Genomic DNA, 15383 nt, shown 5'->3' with positions numbered 1-15383 from the left:
GGGTCTGGACAGTGATTTACTGTACACAACCACATCAAGTGCTAAAGTTGAGGATATAATGTTTGTTACTTATAGGGCTCTCTGACTGTTAAAAAATAATCCCTACTATATACACACGCGTTACTTTAATAGGGGTAATATCTTGTTGGAAAATATATATATATATATATGTATATATATATACGCCTTTGAATAGTCTGCTCGAAATAAGAATAAAATAAAAACATAATTCGACTATGTTATTGGCACTTGGAATCACTAAACCCGTTATACGTACAGTGATCACTCTGCAAAGAATTCAGTTAAACTGTGATCTAGTTTCTTGCCAAACATAATTTGTTACAAAGTTAAAAAGAGCCATCTTTTTGTCTCAGACACAGTGTTCAAAAACACAACTTCCACAAGAAAGAAAACGCCCAGCCCAACCAAACCGACAGAACGTTAAAGCCTTATTCTGGACTGTTATTGGGTTGTTGTTGTTTTTTTAGGGAAGGTGGGGGTGGGACGGGAGAGAAGACCAACGCCGCTCCATCTTTGACCAGAAAACACTTGAACAAAGTAAAAATTAATTTCTCCAAAGCGACTAATAAAAGCGTACACAGTTATTCTTTCCATGCAATCATATAAAATACTACATTTCTGTTTTCTGTTAGGCTATATTGAATATTTACAAGTTGTTGTTGTTTTTTTTGTATCATACAGTAAATCTGTACAGGGTCGGTCATCTTTGACACACCAAAAAAAAAAAAAAAAAAAGTTTGTTGTTACCGGTTTCCCACAGAGACCGGCGCTCCCTCACACCTCCGGTAAAGGAAAGGGGGATTTTAATCCATCCTGTTGCCACGGTGACAATCGAGTTCCGTGTGGACTCACAGGCTTTCCTCTTTCCTATGATTCCTTTCTTCCCGATGGAGAAAGGGAGGGCAACGACTTTGTAGGAGGGGGACAAGGAAGTGTGTGACGGGTCACGCAACCTAAACAGGAGGATGCAGCAGCCCCTTGAATCCCCCGCTGTCCTCTGACTGGACACGCCCTCCTGCAGAGCCTCACTGCGGTTGGCTGCTGACGCTGTCAGTCCTGTGCGATGACGGGGCTTTCTGCTGTTTCTGCGGCTGCGGTTTCAGTTGCTGCTGGTGCCTCTGGTGGTGGGATTGTTGCTGCTGCTGCTGTTGTTGTTGCTGCTGCTGCTGCTGCTGCTGTTGCCGTTGCTGTTGCTGCTGTTGTTGTTGTTGTTGCTGTTGTTGTTGCTGCGTCGCCTGCGTGAATGTGCCCTGTTGTTGGAGTGGGAAAGCTGCCTGCAGAATAAGCTGGGTAGACTGGTTGCTGTGGAGAAGATGAGTGCCCTGACAGAAATACAGTGCAGGAGCATTACAAATTGAAGCAGTTTTTAAGTAAAAAGAAAAAGCATCTTTCCCTTCTCACACACTCTGATAGTAAAGTGAATCAACATCTTGAAGTTTGAATCAATTCAATATGTTATGTCACTCATTACTTCACGCAGGATAAAGACAACAACACCTTAAACCCAAATAAAACATGATGTTTGGTCGGTGTTGGTTTAAATAGATCATATTTGCTGCCCTCTACTGGTACCTGTAGGAACTGCTGCTGCTGCTGCTGCCCCTGCTGGCCGCCCTGAGCCACTACAGTCGCCTGGTTCTGGCCGTCGGGCGGACCTTGGGGCGGTTGCGCTGGTTGCAGAGTCAGAGTCTGGGTCTGCGCTCCCTGCTGAAGATACACAGGAGTTAACACGTAGTCATGTCAGTGATTCACATAGAAAATGCTTTTTGAATATTTGCTGCTTATTAGGTTTAAATAGCATCACCTCTACTTATGATCTCTCTCAATGGCTTCTCTACGGATCCAACTTTATTCATTATTATTTATTTTAATGTAACAACAACCCTGCACCTGTCGTACTGACAGAGAGCCTACAAGTCTTTGGAGCCGTTAGTCCTTTGAGTCCTCTATCGGCTTCAAGGAGATGACAAATGGTAAACAACAGCTTCATTTTAGACTGGAAAATATATATATTGATGTCTTCTTTGTGAAGACTTTACCTTCTTTTGATTGCCAAATATCAACATCAATTACACAAAGTTGTTCTATGAATTCATTAATTAAAACTGAGATTTGCCGACCAATGTTTCGCCACCACCTCAATGGTTTTTATTGTGTGTTTTTCTTCAATAATTTCACACTCTCACAGCTCTGAACAGCTGGGTGGCTGTGTGTCGTTTTTCTGGGATCAGATACAGTTTCACTGGTCGCTCTGTGACTCGTGCGGCTTCGTCCGTACCTGTTGCCCACCAAAGGGGTTGTACGCGGTGACCACCTGTCCCATGAACATGGAGGTGGGCACCATGACCGCTCCGCACGCCATTGGAGCCGTCACAAGCTTGGTCACCAGCTGCTGCCCTGCTGGGAACCTGCAGGGTGCGATATGGAGAAAAGGGGGCAGGAAAGAGGAAGAGGAAGTGAATTACAACATAAAAATAAATATATATATATACTTATATAGCAGGGTTCATACACATCTTGACCAATGGATTTCCGTGACTTTTCCATGACTTTAAACCAAATTTCCATGAGCAAACATTTTGTGAAATCTCGGTGTAAACATGGAAAAGTAAGTAAATGTAGTATTTAAACTAACAATGAGAATTCCAAAGCATACAGTAAACCTTAAATTACATAAATGAATGAGACAATAGTTTGATTAAAAGAATACACATTTATATAGATGCCTGTATGTATGCCTGCTTATATTTTGAGCATCTTTCTTTTAAAAGCATATTAATTATTTCAAACTCAGCCTAAATGAATGACATGAACACATGAATATAACACATTTTCATGACTTTTCCAAAACTTTTGGGATTTTATTTTTTCCCAGGCCGGGAAATAACCATTTTTCCAGGTTTTCCACGACCGTAAGAACCCTGTGTAGTGCGAGAACCGTTGTACATACCGGATCTGTCGATCCTGCGTGAATGTGGCCACGCCTTGCTGCGTGTTGGTCTGCGGCAGGCTGGTACTGATCTGCAGCACGTTGGGCTGCCCCGGCTGGGAGATCATCATGGTGTTGTACAGCGGAGCGGGGACCGAGCCCTGGGGCTGGGGGGGCGGCTGGGGCTGGAGAGTGGTGGTAATGTGGGGAAGGAGGGAGGGACATGACATGAAATCCTTTAAAAACAGAGTAAACAGACTGAGGGTCTTTTTTTTTTAGGTTCATTATATTTATTGTTATGTCCAATTTGAACATACAGAAAATAAATGTACAGGTCATGAAGCCGTAAATGTACAGAAAAACGGAAAATAAACTATTCCATTGAATATTCTGCACATTGTCTTCATTCAGCTTAGATAACAGGAGGTGAGGCTTGTGATACATTATGTACATACATGAAGTGAAACGTGCTGCTTTTGCTGCCCTGCCTGGTCCAAGGTAACCTGACAAGAGTATAGACGGTGTTTCTAAGCGAGTGTGTTTTACAGTCCTCCACCGTTACGCAGCTTCCTGTGAAGTCTAACAGCGTGCCCTGTGGCTCTTCCTGTCTTCTGCACGAGACGTAAACACTGCGAGTACACTGAACAGCACTGCTTTGTGTCCCTTGTCGAGATCCTCCACACGACCGATCAATAGTGACAAAGGTTCACACAAGCTCAGTGGTCTCAACTGTTGAGTACATGATTAATGTTTGACCTGTTCCTTTAAAGGTTGCAGATACTGAGCGTTTTATCTGAGATTAAAAGAACAAACTTTGTATCTGTTTGACATTTGCGTCCTACCTGTGTGAGGGCGTTGGGCTGCTGCTGCTGCTGCAGGTTCTGCTGGGTGGGCGGAGCCTGCTGCTGGATGGCGAGCTGCTGACTTCCTGAATGGACGGGGTTAATTGGCGTTTGCTGGACCTGACTGGTCAGAGCGGTTGTTTGTTGGACCGAGCCCACCTGGGGGAGCTGCACGTTCATCGCTCCCCCCTGCTGCTGCAGCAACATCTGTCGGGGTGGAAACACCAACAAGTCAAGGCACAGTGGTGTGTGTGTGTGTGTGTGTGTCTGTGTGTGTAGGTTTGCACTGCATCCACCTGCACATTTGTACATTTATTTAACTAATCTGTGTGTATCATTAAAACGGAATAGAATAATTAAAGGTGAGTGAACTGACTGTACAGGGTACACGCGGTGTCCTCTGAATAGAACAAAATAATACATAATGCATGCTCTGATCTAGGTCAGGCACAGCCAGGTGGAACGCAACAGGAAAAGACAAAGCGCACTACTCATCTACTGATCTTTAAAAAAAAGAGGTGAGGTTGCGTGCTACTTTTGTTCAAGTAGCCAACTGTCTAAATTTGGAAAAGACATCATGCGGAGAAACTTCAATGCAACTGAAATTGCTTTTGAAAAAGGTGAGCATGTATTCAGTAAACTGAAGTAGCTCTCTGGTTTATTGTTTGAACACAATACTCTTTTGCTGCAAAAGGTTACAGCACAGCAAAACAATGACCAATGAGCAAACTCAATCTATATTTGACGCCTGTTTGCACAGGCAGCTCAGTTATGACAAAACTCGTACTCATGGTAGTTTTGGTCAGTATCGAGATCAGGACTATTTAACAAGATTAGTGGCTTTGGAAACATCACACACTTAGAAAGACAATTTGGTTCCTCTGTTTTTTAAAGTTTTTTTAAAAGGCCATATTTCACGTTTCAAAACGCAGTACCTGTATGCCCTGGCCCTGGACTCTCTGCAGCTGGTCTTGGATGTGCCGCAGCTCGTCCTGCTGCCGCTGGATGTTGGCTTGGATCAGTCTTGTCCTCTGTTCCAGCTGATCCTTCAGATGCTGCATGGCGTTCACCTGCGCCGAGAACTCCACCACCGGCTAAAGGGGGGAGGAAAAGAACAGGCCGCTCGTGTCACTAATGCTCGGTACGAAACAAACCAACATATTGTATTTTAACACCTGTATCATGACACATATCTCATTGTCAGATTCTTGCCAACGCACAGCCCTTCTTTTACTGTCTGACTATTATTTCCCCCAATTTTTGGATTAATCACTTTGGTCTACGAGTCAGAATATAGCGAAGAATCGACCTTTGAGAATCTGGGACCTGTGATTCTTTGTTGTTTCAGCTCCACCACACAGCACATCCTGCCACTGTTCTCACCTGTACGCTCGCCTGTAGCTGCTGCTGCGGTTGCTGCTGTGGCTGCTGCTGCAGTTGCTGTTGTTGCTGCTGCTGCTGCTGTTGCTGCTGCTGCTGCTGTTGTTGCTGCTGCTGCTGCTGTTGTTGTTGCTGCTGTTGATGAGTGATCATACCTGGAGTTACACTCTGTCCTGTGGTCTGAGAGCTCATAGACTGCAAATAAACAAGGGATCAAGAGAATTACAAGAAAAACAAGAGGTCCACAAAGTGTGTAATGCGTTGTTTTGGGCCGATCAAGTCTCACCTGGCTGCTGATGGATGAGCGACGCTGTGATGTCACCTCCATGGTGGAGGCCAGGGACTGCCGAGGAGGAGTGGCCGTGTCCATGTGTAGCTTGGAGGCTGTCACAGGGACAGAATCATTGTCTGAGTGTGAGTCATACTCTGCTGACGACACCGTATCATCTTACTGCGGGGCCTCCCACTAAACTCCACAACTGATGTGTCACTGACCTGTCTTTAACGTATTACGTCAGGGAAGAACTGACTCATACTATACATGTACATGCAACATATGTGTGTGTGTGTGTGTGTGTGTGTCCTTACAAGTGCACGTGTTGTCAGAGACATGCGATGAGGACTTGTGGGAACTCTGTGAGGAGGTTGAGGCTGTTCGGCTGCGGTCGAATCTTTCCAGGGCCTCCTTGAGGCTGGACGTGTTGAGCTGTGACTCCGAGCCAGAGTCCTGACTCTAAAAGCAGAAGAAAGATACACTTGACAGACGATCCTTTAAAAAAGGTACAACATGTAGAATCTTCCTTCAAAAGAACGGTTGATGCATCTCCGCGTGTGTTTATGTATTTCAGTGTTCCCCTCTGCTCTTAGTCACTCTCCTCTGCTGTGTGCAAAGTGTGCTGCTATCGGTGATCCCGTCCAACCAAGCCCCACACACACACACACACACACACACACACACACACACACACACACACACGCCACACAGACGCACAAAGCAGAGAGGCCACAGCGGGCGGGATGGAGCGTGAGCGCTTCATCGGCTGCATTCATTCAAATTCCGGCAAAGCAGGACCTTCCTGCAGGGTTGTTGCGGTGGTGTGGGTGTGTTTATTTGCGCTTGCTTTTGTTCTTGCCAACGCCGCTCCCTCTCTTCATTCACGGTCGAGCGAGCACGAGCCACACTCTCGTCTCTCTCTCTCTCTCTCTCTCTCTGCTCAGGACCCGAGGAAACGCGTCGACTGTGAAGCCGTTTGGATGAGCCTCTAAGAAAGGTGCGAGCGGCGACACCGCAGGCCAAACAACCGGCACCTTCCGAGGAGGCGTGTCTTAAACAGGCCCTGCACTAGTACATGATCATTAACAGCTAGCAATGGACAACCCAAAAAGTCTGTGTAGACAGTGTGAGAAAAGATAAAGCATCTCGCTGACAGAAGTTACTGGACAGCAAATTTGGCTTCCTGTCGTATGAGACGAATTTAATTTTTTTGGGCTTAATGTTGTGAGCCTTTTGACATACATAACAATATGATAACACATTGCCACTAGAGAACTTCAGTCAATCTACGAACAAAAGTTACATTACACGACTAATAGTTTCATTTTGTTACTCTGGCTTAACCAACAAATCTACAAATTCAACCCTGACGTGTTTGTGTTTCGCACAATTTCTCCTCCATACTCGATATATATATTGCGATACCTTATTGAACCTTTGCACTGATGAAGGCAGAGGAGTTTGGAGCATTTCCAGATGTGATTTCTCACCTTATTCACAGTGACTTCTGGGTTAGACTCCTCAATGCCCAGCTCTCTGCGCTGTTCCGCCCTCACTTCTGCATAGCTGCGTTGTAGAAAAAAAAAAGGTGCATGAGAGATGTGAATATGAGGAGACGTTTATTATCACAGACTCTTAACAATGGTTTGGAGATGTCCAATGATCAGAACACGAAATCTCTGTTTCTATCGGTATTCAGTACCTGACTACCGTGTGTGTACAGACAATGAACTCGGGCCGGGAGTTCCACTGGTGATAGGTGATGTAGTAGTGCGTCTGAAGCCAGATCCACTGTTGACCTTTAGTCAGGAAACGATAGTAACAAGACTTCCCTTTACCGTACTGCATCACTGCACATGGAAGAGAGACAGAGCGGTTAGGAGCGACGAGCAGACGAAGGCGTTTTACGACACAAAATGGAAGTGTGCACATATGAGCCCTCACGGTGTTCGTGACACTTGGCGAGCGTCTCCAGGTCGTCCACGTGGTAATAGTCGTACCCGGATGTTCCCAGAACCTCGAAAGGCAGGTAGCCTATGATTGGTGGAGCTCTGAAAAAGGAGAAATGGCGGCCCATGTCAAAACTCGGAAAAACAGCAGGTCGGCTTCCCAGAGCTCAGAGGGCAGTGTGACCGCGACCAACCGGGTAAATATCCCTAATAAACTAGTGTTACATAAATGCAAAGGTTGGGCTATTTAAGAGAAGCACGTGACAGTTTTGCCGACGCGGGAAAAGTGACACAGGAGGTCTGACGGCGCATACTTGCAGCTGAAAAAGCAATGCGTGTTAAAACGTGTGTGCTTGTGTGTTTACCTATGGTCTAAGAAGAGGAACTTCCACTCTAGACTGTGCCGAGAGGTGAATTCTTCATTGGGCTCCTCCACTGTGCACATCTCCTGTGAATACACAAAACAAAAAAGGAAAGGGAAGAAAGAAGGTAAGTCAGATCAAAGGATTCATCAATGGCCCAGTGTGAACTATATCCACTATGTGTGTGTGTGTGTGTGTGTGTGTGTGTGTGTGTGCGCCTCTACCTTGATGAACTGAGGTTTTGCCAGCCGAACAGTGGCTACGAAGCACACCTGGTCGTCGAACGCCGGTTGCAGCGACCGCTGTAACACCCCTGCTAGGCCGTTCCTCGCCGCGTTGGGAACTGCGGAGCGGAGCAGGTTTTCAGTCAAACTGCATTTACCCAGATGTTTATTGAATGTTATTCAAGTGACGTACCGTTGTTGAGCGACTTGAAGTTGCCAATGAATTTGACATATTCGTAGACAGGCGTTTTTTTGGGGTCAATGGTCCCTCGCAGAATATGGCAGCAGAACTCCATGTGGTTTTTAGCTGGAAATAAATAATAATACAGTTGTGTGAAAAAGAAAAAGTTGTGTGAAAAAGACAACAACAAAAAATCTCCAGTAAACGTATCGATTAAAATGTGTTTAAAATGTTATCAAGACAAAACTGCCTGCAAAAATCATGTAAATCATGTACAACATAACCTGTGGCTCTTGGTTTAGCTACTCAAGTCTGAGAATGTGATGATTTTTCTACATCCGCCAAGTTGCTTCCTTACAAACAAAACTAACAGGACAGGATTTATGCTAACTAACAAAACCAGTAAACAGAGTTGTGAAAATCTCACATTAACTGCAGTTGTTTATTTAATTCAAAATATATTCAACGATTTACTACGGTCAAACGGATGGAACGTGGATTTCTACGTCGTTGTATGTTTTTGTTTCTGCATCATCATCATCTCTTGGCCGTTAAGGTCCAAACCTTCATGACTTTAAAAAGCAGCTGCAAGCTGTGCACAGTGACGTACAGAATCAAGTGTTAAACTGAATGATATCGTCCAAATAACCATCCAACACAAAACAGTACAGTATCACTGGGTGATGTTGTAAAACCAGCAGCATGGTGTAATATGTAATATTTAATATGTAAGGTGATACTGACTCTTCAGGTAGTCGGAGCTAAGGTTCTCGTGGTCGGTCGGGTGCGTGGACAGAGCCTTGAACACCTCAGAGTGTTCCCCAAGTGGCAGGAAGTCTAACAGGTTCTGGTCCACCAGGTCCGTCTGAGGAACACAACACATGCATGAGCACAAACATCTGAAGAATAATAACACCCATAGGTCCACTTGAAGCGTGTTCTCCAACACAGTGGATGGCGAATACGTAGCAGGTAAAAGAAAAGACCGAGCGCTACTCACCGGTAAGTGTTCAAGTAGTGAGGTGACACTCTCGGAGACGTAGAGGATGTTCCCATCAGTCATTATTGCTAAAAAGAACCCATCCAGCGCCTGATAGTGCAAGACAAGACAAAGTAAAAGGCTGTCATTGATTTGTCTATTGTTGAATATCAGCAAAATAAACAATGCATCAAACAATGTTGAAATGACACCGTCGCATTTTTACTCTTAGAAATAAAACCCTGGGCGGTTTTCAAGCCTCCAGTTTGGTATTCTGGCCGTAGCCATCTTGTTTTTTTTGCAACCAGAGGTGGCATGAGAGGGTGGAGCGAAGTACAATGGAACGCTGAATAAGACATTTTTTAGGCGACCAAAATGTTTACAATTAACTTTCTGGTAGGGACCTGTCAATCACAAGGTAGCCCCGCCCTAAAGCATACCTTTACGGTCTGTTTGACTCATAATTTAGTAAATGAACATCATGCTGTATTGAAGAAGACTTGAAACTAGAGATTGAGACATAAACTCATGTTTACAATGTTTACTGAGGGAATAAATCATGAGTCATTTTCTCATAGACTTCTATACAATCTGACTTCATTTTGAAACCAGAGGAGTCGGCCCCCGCTGGCCATTAAAAAAAAACTACAGCGAGAGTAAAATAGCACCTAACGGACAGGATTAGAGTACAACATGTGAGATCTCTGACCTCCAACATGAGCTGGGTGAACTCCTCATTGCTAAGAAATGGAGGCTTCCAGTCCTGCCTGATCTCACTCGACTCCGACTGGGCTGCGATCTCTGGTGGAAGAAACGGAAGGCAGATGGAGATTTAAAAAACCTTTAAAATCCTGCTTTCCAAGAAGATTCAAGTGAGGAAAACACAACGGGACAAGAAGAAAGCACAATGTAAAAAAAAAAGAAGAAAAATGCATTGATAGCAAAGGTCTCAGAGTGAAAACAAGGCACTTAAACAGAGCACGCGATAACACAGGGCAACGGTGAAGTGTCAGCCGAGTTAATTATCATGCACAGCAATGATAAGAGCCCGGATTACAAAGGAATAGTAACACAGGCCTAGTAATGAATCATTTCATCATAAAGGAACCACAGTATTAATGATTATGAGGGAAACTGATTAGAGGGTGGAGGTGTAAAGCAGCTAATCCTATAAGTGGGGCGTCATTATAATTCATAACACATTAAGTCACTACACACAGTTGAAAAGGTAAGAACTAAAGAGTAATTTACACTTTAAAGGTACAGTACTCATGCCTCGTAAAAAGGGTAACAAGCTCTCATAATGAGAGTTAACAAGCACGGGTGGACAGTGTACACAAGAAAAGCTAAATATAGAACAAGACGTGTCCACCCTGTGAGGTGCCCTGACCTTTGTGTTTACACAGGAAGTCGATGCTTTTCTGCAGGATGGTGGACTTGTCCATCTTCCTGGTATTGCCCGGCAACATCGTGCCGAGTTCCTTGATGAGGACATTGAACTGGTCTCTCCGTTTCTTCTCAGACTTGTTTCGGGACACGCTGAAATTAAAAATTCCCGGTTAAAATCTACATTCTTATTTGTCATGCAGTCCACGTTTCATTCGGAAAAACATTTCTGAGAGACTTTTGGGTTTCTTTTTTTCTCTTCTGATTCGTCATTTTGACATGCAAACATACAAAAAAAATGCAAAAAACACAACGGTCCTGAAAATAGGCAGGCGTAACCTTTTTGTCATGTGTGACCCTATAATGTTTCAAGTTGAGGCCGTGTGTGTCTGCTGTGTACGGCATGCCATGAAGTCAGACATGCTTTAAATGTGTTTCGAACGTTTGTTAAGTGTCGGTCCGGTCAAGAAACAATCCTTCATATATGATGTTTTATCCTCCCTCTTTATATCTCGCTTACCGTTTTGCTTTGTCCTTCTCATCTTCTTCCATCAACCCATCAAAGATGCTACAATCATCCCTACGGGAGGAGAAAAAAAACATATTTGCAGCTTATTCTGCTCCACTTGGTTTGATTTTGTCTTCCTGTGTACGCATGTTTGTTGGCAGCTTGAAAGCAGATCTGTTCTGTTAATAATAGCGAATGACGGATGCCGGTTAATGAGAGGAATCCTACATGCCAGGAGCAGGTTTATTTTTGGGTCACACAAAAAAAAGAAAGAGAGAGAGAGTAAGAGAGGGAGAGAGAGAGAGGAATGCGGTGCGTTCGCCAAGAAGATTGCAAGTGCATTTGTGAAACAGGGCGTGTTCTCGCCTACATTTCAATCAATGTGGGTCAATACGAATACTTTCACTTTTACTGACAGCGGATATCTGGAGCAGTTGTTGAAACTACCACAGGAACTGGAATGAGTACTTTGTCAGGTGTTTATATTTATGTCTGTCTGTGCACAGACGTTGCCAACGTGACCGCGCCACAACCGTGGAAGACGCACATACACTATTTTATACGTGTTATTGTTGAGATCAAAATGAAGGCTGAGTTTGAGGATGTGTGGGGCGCTGGAAGTAAAGGGGAAAAGGGCCATTGGTCCGATTTGGCGTGTTTGGTCTTTAGTTAATTCATTATTAATATCAAAACAAATTAGAGGCGTTTTGTTAATTAACATTGACACCATTATGGGTTGAATGTTGTTGAAAAGCTAAATATCTGAACATATGTTGTACTTAACGTGCTTGTAACACATGTATCGTGTGGATGAATGTTATTAATGACACATTCACATATGGTGTGTGTGTGTGTGTGTGTGTGTGTGTGTGCTGCAGTATACCCTATGCTTGATGTCATGGTGGCTGCTGATCAGGGCTGTGGCTGCAGTGATTTGCTCTTTAGGCGTGAGGTAGGCATTTGGAAGACCAACTGGAGAAACAGAAAAAACAGCATTGCGTTAGCTTCATGTTATGGTTTGCACATATTGTAATTCCGTTTGTAAATACGATTGACTGTTTTGGCACACAGCGTACTGCCGAGCATGAATAATTATATCAACTTGATAAAAGTCCTATCTGAAAAACAAACAAAAACAGGCATGTTGAGTGTTTTTAGACGTCTTTCTCCAACACACATCACACCTATCAGCACTCAGACAGTTCAGACAGCTGGCTTACTATGGTCAGTTCTTAAACCTTAATAAACAATAGGCCATATTTATAGTCTATGTTGCAACATGTTGAAAAAATGCACAACCAAATGTTATTGTTTGTGTGAGAGACGACTTCTCACCCCAATGCAGCTTATGCACGTGGTCAGTTTAAGTCTTTTCTCAGGGGTCGTAGAAAGGGTTTGGGGTCAAAGGTGACTCTAAAAGTCCAAACGGCCGCTGAGGTCATTGGAGGTCACGAGAGGGCAACAGACCACGGGAACAACATGGCGATCAAACCGAACCTGCGGGAGGAATCACAACAGGAAAACTGTCAGTAGCTCAATTTGAGGGCTTGACTTTTTACTTCAACAATGTGTTTTAACCCCCTTCAGTGTGTCTTTGAGCTTATGTTCAAATTGGACCCTGCGAAAAAAGTGAACAGTTGATACCGTCTGACCCTCTGAACAACTCACTTATAAACTAACTAATGAAGCAGATTTTATGAATCAAGACCGTTGGGAGGTCTTGAAATTCCAGTTATTGCAGCACAAAGTCTTTAAAGTGCAAATAACGTACACCAGTGCAGCGAGGAAAACCCTGGTTTGAGTCAATTATTATGCTTACATTATTAGTGCTCCAGAAACTCCTTTGAAGCACAGTGACCCAGTTCTGAAAAATGTGGTGATACAGTTATTTTCAACTTACCTTCTGGAATGTCTCTTTGCAGGAAAAAACGAGTTGTTTTAGATTCTATCCTTCCAGACACTGACAGATCTTCATGAGTGAGCCACACCTCTCCTGCAACACAAAGAACCCGTACTCATTCACAAACATGTTGTTTGAAAACGGGTTGTTCACTGTTTACCGTGCACGCAAATTCTACAGTCCAACCAGGACAGAAAATGGTCGTCGCTGCAAAACAGGAAGTTAGCCACCTGGCAAGGTGTATTCAACCTGCAGTCCAAACCTTTAAAGATAGTCATGCTACTCTAAGATTGGGGCTGACAACTGATCATTATTTTCAATATCAGTTAATATGACAACTAAAGAGTTTTAAAAACAATTTCCTAAACCTCAAGATGAGGTCAAAATCAAAGATATTCAGTTTACAGTGATATAAAATACAGAAAATCCACACAATGTATGACCTGGATCCCATTACACTTGTTTAAAGTACTGTTATCTATATTTCTGTGCATTTTATTATTATTATTTATTTATTTTTCACTTGATTTTATATTCTATTGTAAACGTAATATTTCCTGCACTGTGTTTATTGTCTGATGTTATGCACCACCCGCCATGACAAATTCCTTTTATGTGAAAACATACTTGACAATAAACGGTTCTGATTCTGATTAATTACTAGTGACAATAAGTGAAAAATGCCCGTCACACTTTCCGACAGCACAAAGTGGCATCTTCAAAGTGCCTGCTATGTCCGACCAACAGTCTACAACCCAAGATACCGACATCAAATAAGATAATCTTGTTTTTGTTTACCCTGTCAATGACTCAGGTAGTTGTTTTTGTGACGTCATAATGAACAGTCTGACAATAAAGTCATTCAAAACCTGTCCAGCAGAGCCAATCGGACACCACTGTGATCTTACAAGAGGATTTTGCAGTAACATATGACAGTACACAGCCACATCTATGAATAACATTACGCCCTGCCTGAGATTATTTATAGCACTGATTTTAGTGGGAGATTATGGTGAGATTTAAGTCATTTTGCTAAACCATCTTAAACCATCTCCATGTGTCGCCTCCTGACCTACACTCATGTTTTCCTGATGGCCAATAAGTGAAGCCTCATTAGACGGAGCTTCTCCATTGGACGAGTCTGCCTCACTGTACATCAGCCAACGAATAAACACCGATAATAGCGACACGGTATCCACGACCAAATAAATAAAAAACACACACCATGCTACCAGATACGCACGGTAACGTTGCCAATGTACCTTCTGGTGCCACAGGTGTTCGTTACACAAGCGAAAAGAGAGCAGTCCGTGCAGCTAGCTCGCGGGCTAACTAAGCTTGCTAACCCGACAACTGTCCTTTTAACCGGGAGATTTCACGCACCTACTGACCCAGTTTCCGTGCCGCTGCGCTCGCATGACGCCGACATGACGACAGGTATCGCGCCTCGCGCCCGTGTAATAAACGTGAGGAATGTCAAAGCCTCTATCGGTGGCAACGCCGCGAGCTGTCACGCAACAACTGACATTGAGGACGAAATAATAATCTCTGACAAAAATGTTGCCACTCACGCGCCACGAGAGACCGTAGGCTGGGGAAAGGTCCTCGAGAGAAGCCGACAAAAACACACAAATGTCGGCCGTGGATAAATGCCCAAAACCAGCGATGGTGGAAACATTTTCGCGGCAGATGTATGTACACACACACACACTCATACACGCACGCAAGTCCCCGGAGCGCACACACACTGGCACAGGGATACGCGCGCACGCTCGCCCACTCGTACGCATAGACACAGGCTGCTCTCTGAATGTGGGTCACTGGGCCTTGCTCTCCCTCGAGCGTGCGGAAACGGTCCCGGAGCCTCCGCTGCAGTCCGACTGCCTTTCGCACGCTCAAAACACCGCGACGGCCGCGCGCCGCGCCGCTTCCCAAAACGGCGACCCCCTCCGCCACCCCGCGCTGGCTGTGGACGTGCATTAAGAAGCCCTTACCTGCTCGCGGACTCGACGGCAGCCTCCGTTGTTTTGCTTACTTGAACGTTGCATCGAGTCGGTGGGGGCCAGGAGGACTCCGGGTAGGAGAGAAAAACAGGAGGCCTACTTCATATTACGAAGTACAGTCATGCGCAATAGCGACAGTAGGGCGCACTATTTCGCAAGTACAGTAGTAGCAGAGCCGAGGGGATCGCTGAGTGATCTTCAGAGGGGAAATGACTCCGCGTGTTTTTGTGGCTTTTTCCCCCGGCGACCGACGTCCAGATTTGATACGATAGAGAATTAACCGACACGGTAGCAGACTTGCATATGAATGCACTTGAAGCGAGAATGGCGGACACTACACCGGATATATCATTTGTATTCATCTTGACATCATATTTAGACTTTAAAATGTATCCCTGTTTGAGTTGTTTTTTTCTCCACTATTACCTTCATGTGCATTATTAAC

At 44.3% G+C, this 15383-nt stretch overlaps 1 protein-coding gene across 1 annotated transcript; it reads right to left on the bottom strand.

Moving 5' to 3' along the window:
• Window positions 1-1046: 1046 nt before the first annotated feature.
• clockb (clock circadian regulator b) lies at window positions 1047-11112 on the bottom strand (the record flags this gene model as incomplete). The annotated part of the gene is made up of 20 exons (XM_079219290.1): window positions 11048-11112; window positions 10532-10680; window positions 9851-9942; window positions 9163-9252; window positions 8907-9027; window positions 8175-8288; window positions 7982-8100; window positions 7761-7843; window positions 7391-7497; window positions 7149-7296; window positions 6937-7012; window positions 5761-5905; window positions 5459-5556; window positions 5176-5367; window positions 4728-4886; window positions 3793-3999; window positions 2972-3135; window positions 2300-2429; window positions 1594-1728; window positions 1047-1343 (listed from the first exon to the last, which is right to left on the bottom strand). The coding sequence occupies exons 1-20, from the start codon at window positions 11077-11079 to the stop codon at window positions 1047-1049; spliced, it is 2658 nt and encodes an 885-aa protein (XP_079075416.1). The 5' UTR covers window positions 11080-11112.
• Window positions 11113-15383: the final 4271 nt, after the last annotated feature.

This window comes from Taurulus bubalis, assembly GCF_910589615.1.
Source record: "Taurulus bubalis genome assembly, chromosome: 6".
Lineage (NCBI taxonomy): Eukaryota > Metazoa > Chordata > Actinopteri > Perciformes > Cottidae > Taurulus > Taurulus bubalis.
This window is presented reverse-complemented; position numbering and strand designations above follow the sequence as displayed.